General features: G+C 43.5%; 1 protein-coding gene and 1 pseudogene across 1 annotated transcript in view; one reads left to right on the plus strand and one right to left on the minus strand.

Moving 5' to 3' along the window:
* The window catches only part of FGD6 (FYVE, RhoGEF and PH domain containing 6), a 140,040-nt gene that overhangs the window by 15,802 nt on the left and 104,438 nt on the right, over positions 1-19,800 (minus strand). Inside the window, exons 10-16 of the mRNA XM_003808259.6 lie at positions 16,008-16,066; positions 15,853-15,924; positions 15,068-15,136; positions 14,458-14,541; positions 12,526-12,605; positions 2,103-2,205; positions 185-331 (exon numbers count right to left, since the gene is read on the minus strand). Coding sequence (XP_003808307.1) covers positions 185-331; positions 2,103-2,205; positions 12,526-12,605; positions 14,458-14,541; positions 15,068-15,136; positions 15,853-15,924; positions 16,008-16,066 — 614 coding nt within the window. The remainder of the gene's footprint in view (positions 1-184; positions 332-2,102; positions 2,206-12,525; positions 12,606-14,457; positions 14,542-15,067; positions 15,137-15,852; positions 15,925-16,007; positions 16,067-19,800) is intronic.
* On the plus strand, positions 7,930-10,050 carry LOC103784385 (peroxiredoxin-6-like; annotated as a pseudogene).

Genomic DNA, 19,800 nt, shown 5'->3' on the forward strand with positions numbered 1-19,800 from the left:
AGAAGATTGCCCCTGCCCCCTAAATATTTAGAGAAAACACCATTCATGTTTTCTACCATTAACATGATAATTGTTATTGTTATTCTTGAACTATAATGGTTTATGAGGGGAAATATGCTTCCTCACTATGTACAGCCTGGAGATAGTAAAGACCACAATGGAGATGGGTGTTATCATCGCCAACCTTTCCACAGGCCCGGCAGTGGTGTCGTCTCCAGGTGAGAGTAAATTCGCTTGTGCAGATCATACACATTGTGGCTCTGGTATCAGGAATCCAGATGGGAGCCTTCGATCCAAGAGGACTAACTTCTTCTTTATTTTCTGAGTCTGCCTGCGGAAGAAGAAGAACTTCTGATTATCTCCATGCACACTGCCTGCCTTTTTATTCAGCAGTGGCATCTCACACTACCAAGATGGGGATGAGGGTCAGGCACGGCAGCTCACGCCTGTAATCCCAGCATTTTGGGAGGCCGAGTCGAGTGGATCACATGAGGTACGGAGTTTGCGACCAGCCTGGCCAACACAGTGAAACCCTGTTTCTACTAAAAATACAAAAATTAGCTGGGTGTGGTGGCGGGTGCCTGTGATCCCAGCTACTCAGGAGGCTGAGGCAGGAGAATTACTTGAACCTGGGAGGTGGAGGTTGCAATGAGCCGAGATTGTCCCACTGCACTCCAGCCTAGGCAACAGAGTGGGACTCCGTCTCAAAAAACAAACAAACAAAAAAGATGGGGATAAAATATGGGCCATTGGCTGGGCATGGTGGCTCACGCCTGTAATCCCAGCACTTTGAGAGGCCAAGGTGGGCAGATCACAAGGTCAGGAGATGAAGACCATCCTGGTCAACATGGTGAAAACCTGTCTCTACTAAAAATACAAAAATTGCCAGGCGCGGTGGCTCACGCCTGTAATACCAGCACTTTGGGAGGCCGAGGCGGGTGGATCACCTGAGATTGGGAGTTCAAGACCAGCCTGACCAACATGGAGAAACCCTGTCTCTACTAAAAATAACAACAATTAGCATGGTGGCGCATGCCTGTAATCCCAGCTACTCAGGAGATTGAAGCAGGAGAATTGCTTGAACCTGGGAGGCGGAGGTTGTGGTGAGCCGAGATTGTGCCATTGCACTCTAGCCTGGGCAATAAGAGCAAAAGTCTGTCTCAAAAAAAAAAAAATACAAAAATTAGCTGGTCATGGTGGCACGTGCCTGTAGTCCCAGCTACTTGGGAGGCTGAGGCAGGAGAATCACTTGAATCCGGGAGGCAGAGGTTGCAGTGAGCCGAGATTGCACCACTGCACTCCAGCCTGGCGACAGAGCAAGACTCCATCTCAACAACAAAAAAAAAAAAAAAAAAAAAAAAAAAGAAATATGGGCTATTGGCCAGGCACAGTGGCTCATGCCTGTAATCTCAGCACTTTGGAAGGCCGAGGCAGGCGGAAAACCTGAGGTCAGGAGTTTGAGACCTGCCTGGCCAACATGGTGAAACCCCATCTGTACTAAAAATAGAAAATTAGCTGGGCGTGGTGGTGCATGCCTGTAATCCCAGCTGCTAGGGAGGCTGAGGCAGGAGAACCACTTGAACCCAGGAGGCAGAGGTTGCAGTGAGCTGAGATTGTGCCATTGCACTCCAGCCTGGGCAATAAGAGTGAAATTCTGTCTCAAAAAAAAAAAAAAAAAAAAGAAAAGAAAAGAAAAGAAATATGGGCTATTATATTTTTCATGTGCTCAGAATACTAAGTTTAGCTACAATCTAAAAATTTTCTAATACAAAATTAACTTAAAAGTCTTGCCTGTGGTAGTGGGATGGCAGCTGATTAGTTTCTGCCTTAAACTGTTTCGTATTTTCTAAATTTCCTACAATGAAGTTTTATAGCTGGGAAGAAACATGAATATGCTATATGCTATCACAGACTTGCAGTGAGACAACAATAGGAGGATAAACTTTCAGCGCTGAAATGAGACATTAATCTGTAGAGTAACTCTCTGATGTCCAGTCCAATCATTTTCTGAAACACATGTTGCTTTCCTAAACCCCTGTGAAATGTTTAAGGTAAAAACTTTGAAATGCACTGGAAAAAAAAAAAAAAGGAGAAGACAATACCTCATCAAGACTCCTACTAGGACAGAAGGTGATTCTTTTCTTGGCATACTCTTCTATTGCCCTGGAAATCGCTTCTAGCCATTCATCCCTTTCTGTGGCAGAACTGTTGGGGGCAAAAGGTTTCATCAACCAGATGTCAGTTTTTGTTCTTTTCCTTTTTCTTCTTTTCTTTCTCCCATGGCAACAGATCCCACCACCCTCCAACAATACCAGTCAAAAAAGCAGCAACTCCTCAGAGTTGAGACAGGTTTAGTGAACAGATCATCAGAACAGACAACAGAGAACCCTTGATGGCATTTTAGCAAATACAATGCTTATTTTTTCTTTCCAAAAGTTCTGCTTTATATTAAATAGCTTTTGAACTCTCCTAAACTTGAAAATATTTTTGGTTTGGTTTAAAGGATAATTGTACAATTAATAATTATGATTATTTATATAGCCAGGGAGTTTCTTAAGACATCATCCTAGAATTTAAAAAGATTCCAATAAGTCAAGTTTCAAATTCCAATTTATAGCATAGAATACTAAATATCTTTAGATTACTAAGGATTACTAAAATTTTCTAGGAAGGGCACTGGGGTGAAGGGAACATTTTTTTTGTATTAGAAAGCAGATGTTGACAATGAGGTTCACACGGTAAAGGCTGCAGTTTTTGTTAGGGCTTCTCTACCTATTTCACCCACCAAGTTCTCTGTCCCTACCCAGCTCATCAGGAGGTATCTTTAATTCAGCGCTAGATGGGACTGGGCCAAATAGGGGCAAGCTTGGTCAGACAAGGGTATTTTTTTTTCTCTGTTTTTCCAACCATGTCTTTTTCCCAAAACCATGTTAACTCCAAATCATTACTGGTATCAGCATACTTATGAAACCACTGTTTAAATTTTGTTTTGTATATTTAAAACTGAGAGGCACATGTTAGGTATTATAAATAAAAATAAACATATAAATCTATACATACACAGTACAGAAAGAGCAGAAAAGAGGAAGGGAGAGGGAATGAGAGAAAGAAAGACTTTAATAAATAATTAAAACTCCATCATAATAAAACAAAATTCATCAGAATGGGATTGTGACTGTGTTAAAAAAAAAAGTCTGTAGTTTAATTTACAGAGGCATTTTGAGGTATACAGAAGTAAAATCGGCCAGGCGTGGTGGCTCACGCCTGTAATCCCAACACTTTGGGAGGCTAAGGCGGGTGGATCATTTGAGCTCAGGAGTTCGAGACCAGCGTGGCCAACATGGTGAAACCCTGTCTCTACTAAAAATACAAAAGTTAGCCGGGTGTGGTGGTGCATGCCTGTAATCCCAGCTACTCAGGGGGCTGAGGCAGGAGAATTGCTTGAACCAAGGAGGTGGAGGTTGTAGTGAGCCGAGACAGTGCCACTGCACTCCAGCCTGGGTGACAGAGCAAGACACTGTCTCCAAAAAAAAAAAAAAGCAGAAGTAAAATGACCTGATATCTGCAATTTGTTTTAAAATAGAAAATTATGAAACAGGAAAATCAGTGGCAAAATCTTGATGATTATTTTTAGTTTGGGTGCCTGAATATGCAGTTTCTGGTATTATTTGCCCTAACTTTAAGTATATTTGAATTCTTAAAGAGTGTTTCTAAAATAAAAAATTCCACCATTAATAATGGTGCATATAGACATATGTTGCTGTATTTTAGAGAACCCAGGTCAGGTCAAGAATAGAAACCACTCACCTTCCCTACAATCATCATTCTCAGAAAGCGCCTCCCTAATCCATGGCTTGAGTGCCATTTAGAATGTTCATTCATGTGGATTAAAAAAGGTAGAGATCCACTTTACAAATAAAATTTTAAATCAAATTAATTTCTCAAATTTTCATTACATACAAAGAACAGCAAAAAAGAAATAACCTCTTTCTCTCTAAACCAAACAAAACCCTGCCTTATTTACCGCTACTATTCTAGCATTACTGCCAAAACAAGATGCCATTTAACAGTTACTACGTCAGCCAACTCTGCTAAATGCTTAGCAAATGTCACCATGTCTCACCCTCAGAGCTTCCCCATGGAATATACATTGGATCTTACACCCCTTGCCCCCTCCTACAACATCATCACCCACCTTCACCATTTACAGGTAAGGAAACTGAGAATTAGTAATGTTTGATAATTTGCTTTATAGACAACAGACTAAGTGATGAGCTGTTATTAAACCCAAGTGTAGTTAAGGACTGGACCTCTCACCACCAGGTCATTGCTAGCCTCTGCTCATGTTCTCTGCAGAACTACATGATGAGAATACATGCTCAGGGTTCCAAGCAAACATTCATAAAACATTACCATCTCTCCCTCCCTCCCCGGCTCCTCACCAGAAGAGTAACAGAAAGCAGAGAGGCAGATGGTAAATTTGAGAATTGCTGTTGGATTCTTCTGGAGCCCAGGGAGCATGTGGAATGTGATTCAACGTGTAAATCATGTCACATATGCTGTTCTTTCATTTAATCATTCCTGGCTCTCTCCTGTGTGGGGTTCTGCCAAGACAATGTTTACCAGCTCTTGATAACACATTTCTCACAGACCACACACATTTGCCCGCAGCATCCAGTGGAGATATTCTAGTCTCCTTTTGTAACATGATTAGCAGAAGAATCAGCATCTTCCTCAAACTGAAAAACTGTTAAGTCAAGTATTATTTTCTTTATAGAATGTGTATAGTACAAGAAAGCAAATTTGTGTCAAGTAAGTACCACTTTCCCAATGACTGGGATGAATTGCCAAGGATTAAAAACCTGGCCGGGCGTGGTGGCTCATGCCCGTAATCCCAGCACTTTGGGAGGCCGAGGAGGGTGGATCACCTGACGTCAGGAGTTCGAGACCAGCCTGGCCAACATGTGAAAACCCTGTCTCTACTAAAAACACAAAAATTAGCCAGGCATGGCAGTGCGCACCTGTAGTCATTGCTACTCAGGAGGCTGAGGCAGGAGAATCACCTGAACCTGGGAGGTGGTGGTTGCAGTGAGCTGAGATTGTGCCACTGCACTCCAGCCTGGGCAACAAAGTGAGACTCTGTCTCAAAAAAAAAAAAAAAAAAAAAAAGGTTAAAAACCCTTCAATAGAAAGGATTTGGGGTTGTTAGACCATGCCACACCATTTACTACTTGGACTAACTGCAGGATGCTTCTCTGAGGTTCAAAGGCCACATCACTTTGATTTGTGAGTAACACTGTGAGTAACATTCACTGGGAGCCTACTAAGCCAGGACCTAAGCCAAGAACTGGGCAGACAAAATATACCTCACTTGTAAGGATGCACACTGAATTGAGGTGAAACATGTATTAACATATGATATGACAAATGTAGATAAATAACATAGAAGTCGTAAATTACCTTATGTAAGTAGCAGGGATGGCTCTGCAAAGGTGATGACAAAGTTAGGACTTAAAGAGTTACAGGAGTTTGGCAGGGAACTCTCTGTGTACCCTCATTCAGTCTGCCAGCCGTGGTCATCTCTAAGCTAATGGTGCCCAAATATATGCCTCTGGCCCCTACTTCCCTCTGAAATCCAGATCCTTACAGAAACTGCCCCTTGATGGCTGCATTTGGATGTTGCATATGCACCTCACATTCCATATGCACACCTGAAACTCAACTCCCAATTTCTCCCCTAAAGCTGCTCCTCTCCCAGTGCTCCCTGTCACAGTGCATGGCACCATCTCCCAATTCATAGTATATGCTGGAGTCTCCTCTGAAGAACTCCTCTTATACCCTGTGTCCAATCAGTCCTCTCCTTTAGGCCACCTCCCAAACCAGATTCCATGCAGCAGCCGGATACTCTTTAAAAAATGCCAGTCTGATCACATCATTCCCTTGTATAAGCCTTTCAGCGGTTTCCTGTGGCTCTTAGGCTAAAGACCAAATCCCACAAGATGGTTCTGCACCATCTAAGTCACCTGTCCCTCCAGGCTTATCCTGGGTCATTCTCTTCCTCATTCTTGAGCTCGTGCCACACTGACCTTCCAATTCTCTGAATATGTCATGCCCCTTCTCACCTAAGGACCTTTGTACACAGTGCTCCTAATGACTAGGAGGCTCTTCCTTTTTCCTCTTTGCCCCTCTGACTCCTACTTATCTTTCCTAAGTCAATATAAACAGCAGGGTTTGTAGGAAAGAGGCTGCCCTCTCTCCCCCATTGCAGTTTAAGGTCCTTTGCTTTACAGCCTCCTAGCCCCTGGTACTTTTTCTATGCACCATTTAATCACCACAATACTTAATTGTGTTAATATTTGCTAAGTGCGTGTCCTCCTCCATGGAATGTCAGCTCAGTGAAGGAAGGGCCCTTTTAATTTTTTTTTTTTTTTTGAGATGGAGTCTCGCTCTGTTGCCTAGGTTGGAGTGTAGTGGTGCGATCTCGGCTCACCGTAACTTCTGCCTCCCAAGTTCAAGCAATTCTCCTGCCTCAGCCTCCAGAGTAGCTGGGATTACAGGCGTGTGCCACTATGCCCAGCTAATTTTTATATTTTAATATAAAATATTAAACGGGGTTTCACCATGTTGGCCAGGCTGGTCTTGAACTCCTGACCTTAAGTGGTCCGCCTGCCTTGGCCTCTGAAAGTGTTGGGATTATAGGCGTGAGCCACTGCACCTGACTTGACCCTTTTAATTTTTAATCCACTGTGTCCCGATGCGCAGCACAATGCCTGGCCCAAGGTAGAGGCTCCATATTCCTTACTGAACGAAGGGATGAACTGCAGGTGGAGGTAACACCTGTGGAAGGCAGACAGCTGTGGAGTTGTCTGGCATGCATGGAGTCACACGCAGATCCGTGCTGATGGAGCATGCAGTGTGTTGGTGGGAAGAGATGGAGAGACTCCTTACCCACTTTAATATGGGATGCAGTACCTGCCTAACTGGTTGGAGGAATCTGGAAGGAGAGCATGGCATACCAATGACATTCAATATGCCTTAGCTCTCTTTCCCTCATGCCAGCTTGATCCTCCCTTGGAAATTTATTTTTCCTTTATCAAGAACTTTCCAGTTCAATGATTTCCCCTGCAGAACCCACATTCAGCCCATTAGTAATCCTATTGGGTTTTTTTCTGATTCATACCATTGTTCATCACTTTAACCCAAGACACACCATCATCTGCTGGGCACTCATTACCTGGCTGCCCAACTTCTACTGTAGTCTCCTGATGGTCTGTCTTCTACAAAGAAGCCGGTGTGATCTTTCACAAACATAAATTAGATATTATCACTTAGCTGAAAACTCTTAAAAATTCAATGACCTTACTATGGGTGGCCCCTAACTCTTGCCCCCAAACTGTAACTCACATTTAATCTCCCCTGGTACTAGGGGAGTACTAGGCTCTCCCCGGAGTACTAGGCTCTACCTATATTGGAATTCTTGCTGTTTCTTTAACATACTATACCCTTTCCTGCCTCCCTGGTATGTCTTTTGTTCCTGCTGTTCCTTCCATCTGGGATTTGCTTCTGGTCTCTGATGCTCCTCAGAGATAACTTTTCTGATCCCCCCCCCCCACCCCATATAAGTTCTTGACCTCATCACTTTCTATCTGCTCAGCCTACTTTATTCTTCTTTATAACATTGAATACTCCAAATTATTTATATGTGCATATATATAAATAAACCTGATTATTATGTATCTCCCACTTTAGAATAAAAGCTTATCCTTAAGGACAGGGATTGCACACCCCCAGCTCCTGGACAGGGTAGGTGATGCCCAGTAAACATTTGTTAATGGTTGATAGCAGACAATCGCCTTCCCTCATAGCTCTCCATATGCCAGTCTCCAAACAATGACTTTCTCTCATCACTAAAGTTAGTTTGACTCAGCAATGATTGCTCTCAGTTATCACTGCTTATCACTAAGCCCCAGACTACTAACAAAAGCACAAACAGGACTGCCCAGACCAGCTGGCTGCTTGCTGCCGTGGCTACACTGTCTCGCCCACCATGTCACTAATGCTGCCATCCACAAGGCTCCCAACTCGGAGGCTAATCGCACTGTTGGCTGTATCTGTTCCCACGACTTTCTAGGAGACTCCTGTGGCATTCTTTTTTCCCACCCTCGGGACTCTAAACCAGTGTGCACTATGGAGCTTGGCAGAGCTGCAAAGCTGGCACCAGAATTCACCAAGAGCAATGTGAAGTTGATTGCCCTTGCAACAGACAGTGCTGAGGACCATCTTGCCTGGAGCAAGGATATCAATGCTTACAATAGTGATGAGTGAACAGAAAAATGCCCTTTTCCCAACATTGATGGTAAGGATCAGGACCTTGCCGTCTTGTTGGGCATGCTGGATCCTCCTGAGTTGGAAGAAAAGGGAATGGGTGTGAGAGCTTATGGTGTTTATTTTTGCTCCTGACAAGAAACTGAAGCTGTCTACCCAGCTACCACTGGCAGGAACTTGGATGAGATTCACGGGGTAGTTATCTCTCTCCAGCTGACAGCGGAAGAGAGGTTGCCACCCTGATTGATAAGAAGAATGGAAATAGTTATGTTGCTGGGCATGGTGGCTCACGGCTGTAATCCTAGCACTTTGGGAGGCCAAGGCGAGTGGATCACTTGAGGTCAGGAGTTCAAGACCAGCCTGGCCAACATGGTGAAACCCCATCTCTACTAAAAATACAAAAAAAAAAAAATTAGCCGGGCATGGTGGCACACCCCTGTAGTCCCAGTGACTCGGAAGGCTAGGGCAGAAGAATTGCTCGAACCCAGGAGGTGGAGGTTGCAGTGAGCCAAGATCGCGTCACTGCACTCCTGGGCAACAGAGCGAGACTCTGTCACAAAAAAGGAAAAAAAAAAATTACAGAAATATAAATCTTGATCAGAGCTGTTCATTACACCTGTCTGGTACTGATCTGGAAATCATGAACATCCAGATATTCACCTAACAACCAAGGAAAGAAACATTTACTATAATTTCTTGAATTATTTAATCTTAATAAAATAGATTACTGTTTTTCACCAAGGCTCATTTTTACTTGGGAAATAGAAGTGCAATTAAAACTTGACTTTTCTATAGGCATTTCCGCCTTGGAATTTTGAAAATAACCTCTTGATTTTAAGAATCAAGCTCAAGCACTCACTGGGAACATGATATACATGGTCTTAATGTTCTTTGAACTTTCTTTTTTTTTTTTTTTTTGAGATAGAGCCTCACTCTGCTGCCAGGTTGGAGTGCAGTGGTGCGATCTCGGCTCACTGCAACCTCCACTTCCTGGGTTCAAGCAATTCTCCTGCCTCAGTCTCCCGAGTAGCTGGGACTACAGATAAGCGCCACCACACCCGGCTAATTTTTGTATTTTTAGTAGAGACGGGGTTTCCCCACGTTGGCCAGGATGGTCTCGATCTCCTGATTTCGTGATCCACCTGCCTCGGCCTCCCAAAGTGCTGGGATTACAGGCATGAGCCACTTAGCACCGGCCTTGTTCTCTGAACTTTTGTTCAAACTCCTCTATCCCTCAAAAACGAAAAAAGGGCTGAACGCAATCCTGCCTGTAGCACTTTGGGAGGCCGAGGTGGGCGGATCACCTGAGGTCAGGAGTTCAAGACCAGCCTGGCCAATATGGTGAAAGGTCATCTCTATTTTAAAATTTAAAAAGATGGCCAGAAGTGGTGACTCACGCCTGTAATCCCAGCACTTTGGGAGGCTGAGGCGGGTGGATCACTTGAGGTCAGGAGTTTAAGACCAGCCTGGGCAACATGGTGAAACCCTGTCTCTACTAAAAATACAAAACTTAGCTGGGCATGGTGGCGCATGCCTGTAGTCCCAGCTTCTTGGGAGGCTGAGGCACAAGGATCGCTTGAAGCCGGGAGGCGGGGGCTGCAGTCAGCCGAGATCGTGCCACTGCACTCCAGCCTGGGTGACAGAGCGAGACCCTTTCTCAAAAAAACAAAAACAAAAACAAAAAAACAACAACAACAAAGGAAAAGAAAAGAAAAAGTCACAATACTAAGTTTACCTGCACTCTCTAAATATTGGTATCTGGTGGATGCTTCAGGTACCCCCAAGAAATTTGCTTTTTCTGACTGCTAGCTGCGAAGCATTTGACAAACCCTAGACACAGGTATTTGTCTTCTCCTGTCATCCTGTATGTCAGGCAGCAGTAGCCATTGCATTTCAGAGGAGTAGCACACCCCAGGATGACTCTTGTGGTCCTCTGATTTTGGGAAGTCAGACATTTGGTTTGAGTCCTTGACATTCATGGACATAAGCAAAATTATAAAGGTTGTCAGAAACACCTAGGTTCAAATCACAGCTCCATTGCTTACTACTCGTGTAACCTTAGATGTGTTATTGAATCTCTCTGAGCCTCCATTTTTCTAATCTGGAAGATCAAGATAATATCCACCCCACAAAGTTATCATAGAACTTAAAAGAGAAAATAAATATAAAACAAAACATGAGCACTGTGACTGATGCAGAGTAATAAATGATTCTGGCCACTACTCCACCTGCTCCTAAGATCCTAGTTGATTTCAGTGGTATGGACAATTGGAAACAGACTGCCTGGTTTCAAATCCTGGCTCTGCTAGTATAGCTGAGTGGCTTTTCTCAGCATAGAATGGGTATAATAACGACAACTTGCCTTACAGGTTGCTGTGAAGATGAAACGAAGTACTACACATAAAGTCTTTATGATGGTGCCTGACATACAGTAAGTGTTACAAAAGCGTTTGCTTCTATTTTTATTAGATCAAAGGTTAAGTCTGAGAAGACGAGTGTCTCATTATTTAGATTGTGCAGTGGAGCATGCTATGACTATTGGCATCTCTCCCTTCACCAGTCAAACCTTCCCAAATACCCACTTCCGCCACTCAGTCAGTAACTCAATAATGTATTTTTATGAGTCATAGAGTTTCAGGTTTCCTCAGCACTTGAATTACATTATGGCAACATATTAAGTCACTGCAGGTGCCGGTCTGGGGCAAGGTGGTATCATAAATAATAATGGATTTCTTTTCCCTCCCTCCCTCCATTCTTTCTGAGATGGAGTCTTGCTCTATCACCCAGGCTGGAGTACAGTGGAGTGATCTCGGTTCACTGCAGCCTCCACCACCCAGATTCAAGTGATTCTCCTGCCTCAGCCTCCCGAGTAGCTGGGATTATAAGCACACGCCACCATGTCCGGCTAATTTTTTGTATTTTTAGTAGAGATGGGGTTTCACCATGTTGGCCAGGCTGGTCTCAAACTCCCGACCTCAGGTGATCCACCCGCCTTGGCCTCCCAAAGTGCTTGACTACAGGCGTAAGCTACTGCACCCAGCCCATAACAATGGACTTAAAAGCAAAAGACTTTGATTTGCATCCTGGCTGTGTCAAATATGTATCCGTAAGACAGCAACTCCATTTTTCTGTAATTTAGTCTCCTAATTTTTATAAGGAGATTACACCTACCTCATAGGTTTGTTAGAACCTTTAAGTGACACATACAAATTTCCTAATAACCTATAAAGCACTAGTTGTTCTTAAAAACAATTTGAAATAGCCACTTAAAAAATGATCAGCAAAGCACTTTCACCATTGTTATTCTATTCAGAAGAACATTTTAATCTCTGTGCTTCTAGCATACTGTTGCCTCTGCTCTCAGCCACTTCCTTGCATGGTAAATCAAGAGTAAAACTGCACGGTATTGGGAAAGAAGAAAAAGAAGAACAAAAAGTCAGTAGCTAACCTAAGTGCAAAAAGTGTTGGCAATATCTTTCCCTGTTATACTCATAAAAATCTATTTTTATGTATTCTTAAAAATAGGCCGGCACAGTGACTCACATCTGTAATCTCAGCACTTTGGGAAGCCAAGGCGGGAAGATTGCATGAGCTCAGGAGTTCAAGATCAGCCTGGGGAACATATGGAGACCCCATCTCTAAAAAAAAAAAAATTTTTTTTTTTGAGACAGAATCTCTGTCACCTAGGCTGGAGTGCAGTGGTGGGATCTTCGCTCACTGCAACCTCCGCCTCCTGGGTTCAAGCAATTCTCCTGCCTCAGCCTCCTGAGTAGCTGGGACTACAGGTGCCTGCCACCATACTTGGCTAATTTTTGTATTGTTAGTAGAGATGGGGTTTAATCATGTTAGCTAGGCTGGTCTCAAACTCCTGACCTCAAGTGATCTGCCCAGCTCGGCCTCCCGAAGTCCTGGTATTACAGGGGTGAGCTACCACACCTGGCATACAAAAAAATATTTTTAAAGTTAGCCGGGTATGGTAGTGCATGCCTGTGGTCCCAGCTACTCAAGAGGCTGAGGTGGGAGAACTGCTTGGGCCATGGAGGTGGAGGCTGCAGTGAGCCGTGATTGTGCCACTGCATTCCAGCCTGGGTGACAGAGTGAGATGCTGTCTCAAAAAAAACCAAAAACCAAAAACCAAAATTTTCCTGACATTCCCTAGCAAGCAGACTCAGAATGAGAAAAAAAGAAGAAGAAATTTACCTGGCTGAGAGAATGAAGGAACGTTCTACACTTTCAATCTTTAATTCATTCTGATAGGCTTCTTGGGTAGGTTTTCTGACCTGGAAGAAAGCACAACAATTTGAGCCGACTCATCCTACTGAAAACCATATCAATGAGCTGAAGTTGTCCAATGGCCCTGGCTGCTGACATCCACAACCAACCTTCCTATCCAGCTTTCTCTACTGCTGTTCTCCTTCATCTACTCTATGCTTCAGATGAATTGAAAAGCCCACACACCAGCCCACCTTTCCCACCTCCAGGACTTTGCTCACAATATGCCCTCCACCTGGAATGCCTTTCCCTTACATCTCAGCGTGGCCAAATGTGACCTATACTTTAAGGTCCACTGGCTCTTCCTCCTCTTTCTCCTTCTTTCCTAGCTGCTCTCAAAAGCTGCAGGCCAGTCCCCACTATGACTGTCAAACACTGCAAGTTCTTTATTTTCTGAATTCCCAAAACTGTAATTGTGCCTTTATAGTGATATTTATTACTGTCTACTTTATAGGTATTTATGTGTAGTGTACTGTCTTCCCAACTAGTTGCTAAGTCCCTGGGGGAGGAAAGACAATAAGAATCATGCTTCAACTTATCTTCATATTTTCCACCAAACCCATTACTGTTTTGTTTATAGTAGTTCTCAATAAATATCCTATGAATACATTAATGCATGAGTGAACAAACGACTACATGAATGAATAATCAAATGCATAAACAGGCAGGGCGCAGTGGCTCACGCCTGTAATCTCAGCAATTTGGGATGCGAAGGTGGGTAGATCACTTGAGGTCAGGACTTTGAGACCAGCCTGGCCGACATAGTGAAACCCCGTCTCTGTGAAAAATACAAAAATTAGCTGAGCCTGTAGTCCCATCTACTCAAGAGGCTGAGTCAGGAGAATCTCTCGAACTGGGGAGGCAGAGGTTGCAGTGAGCTGAGATCGCACCACTGCACTCTAGCCTGGGCAACAGAGTGAGACTCTGTCACAAAAAAACAAAACAAAACAAAACAAATGCATAAACAGTAACATATATAGACAGAAAAGTAAAGGATGTAAGAAAGATGTTTATCTTAGGGAATTTTCTCTAAATATATCATATATTTGTTGTTGTTATTATTTTTAATAGAGATGGGGGTTTTCACTATGTTGCCCAGGCTGGTCTCTAACTCTTGAGCTCAAGTTATTATCCTGCCTCAGCCTCCCAAAGTGCTGGGACTACAGGTGTGAGCCACTATGCCCAGCCTTTATTTGGGTTTTTTTTTTTTTTGAGATGGAGTCTCACTCTGTTGCTCCAGCTGGAGTGTAGTCGCGCGAGCTCAGCTCACTGACACCTCCACCTCCCAGGTTCAAGCGATTCTCCTGCCTCAGCCTCCTGAGTAGCTGGGATTACAGGTGCACGCCACCATGCCTGGCTAATTTTTGTTTTTTGTTTTTTTGTATTTTTAGTAGAGATGGAGTTTCACTATGTTGGTCAGGCTGATCTCAAACTCCTGACCTTGTGATCCACCGGCCTCAGCCTCCCAAAGTGCTAGGATTATAGGCATGTGAGCCACCACACCGACCTTATTTGGGTTTAAAAACAAATCACCTGGGTGAGCATCATGGCTCACGCCTGTGTAACCCCAGCACTTTGGGAGGCCAAGGCAGGCTGATCACCTGAGGTCAGGAGTTCGAGACCAGCCTGCCAACATGGTGAAACCCGTCTCTACTGAAAATACAAAAATTAGCCAGGCGTGGTGGTGGGTGCCTGTAGTCCCAGCTACTCAGGAGGCTGAGGCAGAAGAATCACTTGAACCCAGGAGGTGGAGGTTGCAGTCAGCCAAGATTGTACCACTGCACTCCAGCCTGGGTGACAGAATGAGACCCTGTCTCAAACAAAACAAAACAAAACAAAACATCTAACAGATGCACAGACCTTCATTCCAGCCAGTGAGAGCATGTTGTTCAGTTTATACATCCCAGACTGCACTGGTGTTGTATACAGCAGGGCATCATTAAACTGAAAGTAGAAACATTTCAGGGGAGAAAGTAAAGAAACACATTACTGCCACAAAGATTTTGACAAGATACAAGATTAAAGGATAAATAATACCTCTTTGCTAATAGCTCTCTGAATAAAATACTTATATTCTGCTATATACACTAGAACTACCCAGAATGTTTTATTAGAATATAATTTAAAAGGCACTTTCTGGAAAACGTGCTTTATTTCCAAGTTCTGTAACAGATTTAATGTTTTTTGAATTCTAAATCCCACAAAGGTATTAGTCTGCCGAAACAAATGATTAGAACAATTTTCCAAGTTAGAAATGGAATAAATTCCAAAAAGAAATAATCTTCTGGTTATACATCATAACAGACGTTATTTCCCATACTTGAAATGCAATTAAGTGGTACGGCCAGTTCAAGAAGCTGGTGAGGCTGATATTTGAAGGTGCTAAGCTTATCTACCATGTATAAATGTCTCCCTTCCTTAAACAACTATCCCTACCTCGGCCGCATCAGAACTACACAAGTCCTCTTACCAGGATAAACATTCGAGGTTGCATCACTTTCCGAGACAGCTTCATCAGAATTCCTTCTTTGAGAAAAACCTGATTCACCCAAACAAACACCCATTTAGTCCTACCATTACAACACAACGACAATATAATTTCCTTTTCAACTTTCTTCCCTGAGAATTTTTTTCATGACAGACTAGGGAGCCACAGTTTCCTTGAGATTTTTTACAGTCATAGTTAATTTTAAACCCTTAAATCATTTAGGAATCGGAAAAGCAAGCAGGGTTGGATAATTCCAATATTGGCCCCTGGGATACTGTATGGAGACACATGTAATTGACTGAGCGTGTACTTGATCCTGAAGCATACCCAACATCCTGACAACTGCATTTTGTAATTTTCCCGAATTAATTCCCTAGGCCACTTTTGTGCTATATGAGGAGGATCAAAATACCAATCTCCCCCCTCCCTTCATAATCCTCTCTTACATTAAAGATGTTAAATGAAATTGTCTTCAAAACTGTGTGAGGTCGCTGGCATCACACAATAAAACGATCCCATTAAATCAGATACTCTGTGGGGTCCCTTGCCGCTCCCCTAATTGAATTGGACTTACTTCATAAATGGGCTTATTCCTAATTGAATTGTCACAGTGACTTACATCATGAATGTTTTGAACGGATAAAGTGATCAAGATTGAATCAATGAAGAGTAACAAAAACAACCTATTTTTATAAAATGATAAACAGATACAGATGGTACCTAAATGCATCGTATTAAGTTTGCGAAAAGCAATGTAAAATGCTTACCCGACCAGGCTGCACAATTTCATGGTGTCCATTTAAGCTGTACTGAATTTGCATAAGTTTCTGAAAGTTGTCCTACAGAAAGACAATGGAAAGCATATGAAGGCCTGGGCTTTCAGGTTCAAGACCACACCAGCCACTGATAACAAGACACTTACTCCTTGCTTCATGGTGTCATTGGCGTGGTTGGCTACCTCTATAACAACAGCAAGGGCATCTGAAATAGGCAGGAACAAAACGTGCATTTAGTAATTACAATGGAAACAAATAGTTTGCAACATTAAGCAATTCCAGGGGACAAGATAGCTAGTTTATAGCAACCAACCTCTGGAGGAGCTTATTGACTGTGAGTAGGCAGAAATATAAGGTTCAATGAAGGCAAAACCAAACCAAACCAAACAACACCACCACCACCAAAAACCTGGCCAAAACAATATATAGGGAAACAATGAGCCAAAAGAAGACTCTAAAGAGACACTGTAGACCATGTTTATTAACAGTATGAATGTCAGGGTTGTTTTGTGCTGTGATTTGATTATCCTATTCAAGTTTACAAAGATAAGGATGGGATTTCACCTGGAAGATAAGGACCATCCCAGTATAAACTGTCTTGGGAGAGAAGGATAGTGAGGAAAAAGGATCTTGTTATAGAAATAAAAACTACGAGAAATGACTAAGATCAGGTCTCAGTCTCTTAGTCTGATTCCAAGAGGCATGAATTAGAAATGGGGGAAATCCCACATGGAAGCATCCTAGATCTTAGGAATTTGCAAGTGTCATTTTGTGAGCTGGGTTATTAGCTTCATGGGCCTATCTGTGTTTTATTCTTTTTATTAACCCTTTGCCTTTAGAAAAGTGTTTTTCCATACTCCAGCCTTGTCATCTTTATAACTAGGTCTAAAGGAAAAAGTCTGCATTTTCTCAGCTTTGGGGCTGCAGTTATTCTCAACCCAAGGCCATAGTGCTCCCTTAGGGACATGTGAACATGTGTAAAGACAATTTTTGGTTGTCACAATGACCAGAAAGATCCACTGGCCTTTGGTGGGTAGGAGGCAGGGATGCCAAACTCCATGCAATACTCCTTAGAAACCCACACAAAGATTATTCAGAACAATATGACAGTAGCATTCCCACTGAGAAAAACTGGTAGAGTGTTAGAGAGGGAAGCATCTCCTCCTGAGGCTGCTGTGGCAGTGACAGTGGTCATCAAAAAAAGGACTACTAAAAAAAAGAGTGGCTGGGCGCGGTGGCTCACGCCTGTAATCCTAACACTTTGGAAGGCTGAGGTGGGCGGATCATTTGAGCTCAGGTCTAGACCAGCCTCAGCAATAAGGTAAAACCTTGTTTCCACAAAAAATCCAAAAATTAGCTGGGTGTCATGGCTCATGTCTGCAGTCCAGCAATTTGGGGCGCTCAGGTGGGAGGATCATTTGAGCCCAGGAGGTCAAGGCTGCAGTGAGCCCAGATCACACCACTGCATTCCAGCCTAGGTGACAGAATGAGGCCCTGTCTCAACAAAACAAAACGAAACAAAAACAACAACAATAAATCAATTTCTGAAAAGGGGTTGAGGTGTTTTGGCCCAGTTATTGTAATCTATCAAAGGACTGTCTTCCTGGTACCAGCCGTGGAGGCTTCTGTATTCTTTTTTTTTTTCTTGCTCTGTCACCCAGGTTGGAGTGCAGTGGCGCGATCTCGGCTCACTGCAAGCTCCACCTCCCAGGTTCACGCCATTCTCCTGCCTCAGCCTCCCAAGTAGCTGAGACTACAGGCACCTGCCACCACGTCCGGCTAATTTTTTGTATTTTTAGTAGAGAAAGAGTTTCACCGTGTTAGCCAGGATGGCCTTGATCTCCTGACCTCGTGATCCGCCCACCTCAGCCTCCCAAAGTGCTGGGATTACAGGTGTGAGCCACCACACCTGGCCTGTATTCTTTCCAGATGTACCATCATCACTATTATTAAAGGAAAGCAGGTTTTTCCCTATATAGAGACCCTGACTATATATCAGAATTTTTTTTTTTTTGGAGACAGAGTCTTGCTCTGTCTCCCAGGCTGAAGTGCAGTGGCATGATCTTGGCTTACTCAACCTCCGCCTCCCAGATTCAAGCAATTCTCCTGCCTCAGTCTCCTGGGTAGCTGACATTACAGGCGCACACCAGTATGCCCAGCTAATTTTTCTATTTTTAGTAGAGATGGGGTTTCGCCATGTTGGCAGGGCTGGTCTCAAACTCCTGACCTCAGGTGATCCACCCGCCTCGGCCTCCCAAAGTGCTGGGATTACAGGTGTGAGCCACGGTGCTCAGCCATGTATCAGAATTTACGGCGCCTGGTACCCTTTTCACAGCAGGTTCAAGAGGTTACCGTGGACACATTTCCTGCTTTCTGGCCTGCTGGAATTCCCGGTGGACAGGGGAGAGATGCCTTAAGATTTAATGGATGACAAAGCTGCTGCTGCTACTTGGTCACCTGGTCTCCCAAGCTCTACCTTCCCTACTCCATTCTGTGATTCTACTTTCCCCACGTCATCCCGTTAAGAGGCCCTGATGCCTCTATTCCTTTAACTCTTCTGCCTACCTTTCAAAGTTATTCTTGCCTCACCTTCCCTCACCCTTGAAGTCTCATCCACACTGCTCACCACTCTTTTTTTCCTGAGACAGAGTCTTGCTCTGTCGCCCAGGCTACAGTGCAGTCGCGGGATCTCGGCTTACTGCAACCTCCATCTCCCAGGTTCAAGCGATTCTCATGCCTCAGCTACTGAGTACCTGGTATTACAGGCATGCACCCCCATGCCCCACTAATCTTTGTATTTTTAGTAGCAAAGGGTTTTGCCATGTTGCCCAGGCTGGTCTTGAATTCCTGGCCTCAAGTGATCCACCTGCCTCAGCCTCCCAAATTGCTGGGATTACAGGCATGAGCCACCACGCCCGGCCACTGCTCACCATATGATTGCTGTGCCTCTGGCCATACAGTGGGCCTCACTGTTCACTGGTTTTCTCATCTATGTCTTTGCTGTCACATGTAATTTCCTTTAAATAAACTCCTTAATCTCTGACCCTGAATTTGTTTTATGTGTAAAATGGAGCTAATAACTCACTTTCATTGAAGGCAGAAGCCCAGGACCCAGGACAGATGTTTTCTTTCTATTCTATAAGTTCCATGTACAATTTGTATCCTCACGAGAGGGGCTGCCGTCGGGAATGCTCATTTTTCCTCTCACCCACTCTCCCACTCATCTCCAGTCCTACTTTTTCCTGCAAAGCTTCCCTGCCTCTTTAACCTTCACACTTTTCTCTGTCATCCAAATAATTCTGTCCTGCTCGGTGCACCCTTACTTTGAAGTCATTTGCTTTGTTCTTTATTTGATGGGTATTATAAACTTCTTCATTAACTAGATACAATCACTGAAGACAGGAAACTTGTCAGATCCCCAACCACAAGCTTTTCCTTTAAACAAAACCGCCTTTAAAAGCATAATGTACACAAACAGAAGATGTTAGAGAAGTAAAATGATTAAAAGAATATATAAGAATCTCTACAAAAAGGGTTAAAAATGTTCACTTTTTACTCTGCAAATGTAAAGGATATACAAGAATGTGATCAGGCCAGGTGTGGTGGCTCATGCCTGTAATCCCAGCACTTTGGGAGACTGAGGCAGGCAGATAGCTTGAGCTCAGGAGTTCGAGACCAGCCTGGGCAAGATAGTGAAACCCTGTCTCTACAAAAAATATAAAAATTAGCAGGGTGTGATGGTATGTGCCTGTAATCCCAACTACTTGGAGGGCTGAGGCAAGAGAATTACTTGAGCCCAGGAGGTTGAGGCTGCAGTGAGCCGTGTTCATGCCACTGCACTCCAGCCTGGGTGACAAAGTGAGACTCTGTCTCAAAAAATTAAAAAAAAAAAATGTGATCAAAATTCATAAAATTAATGGACTTGCTTAATATGTTTCT

The sequence above is a fragment of the Pan paniscus genome, chromosome 10, assembly GCF_029289425.2.
Source record: "Pan paniscus chromosome 10, NHGRI_mPanPan1-v2.0_pri, whole genome shotgun sequence".
NCBI lineage: Eukaryota > Metazoa > Chordata > Mammalia > Primates > Hominidae > Pan > Pan paniscus.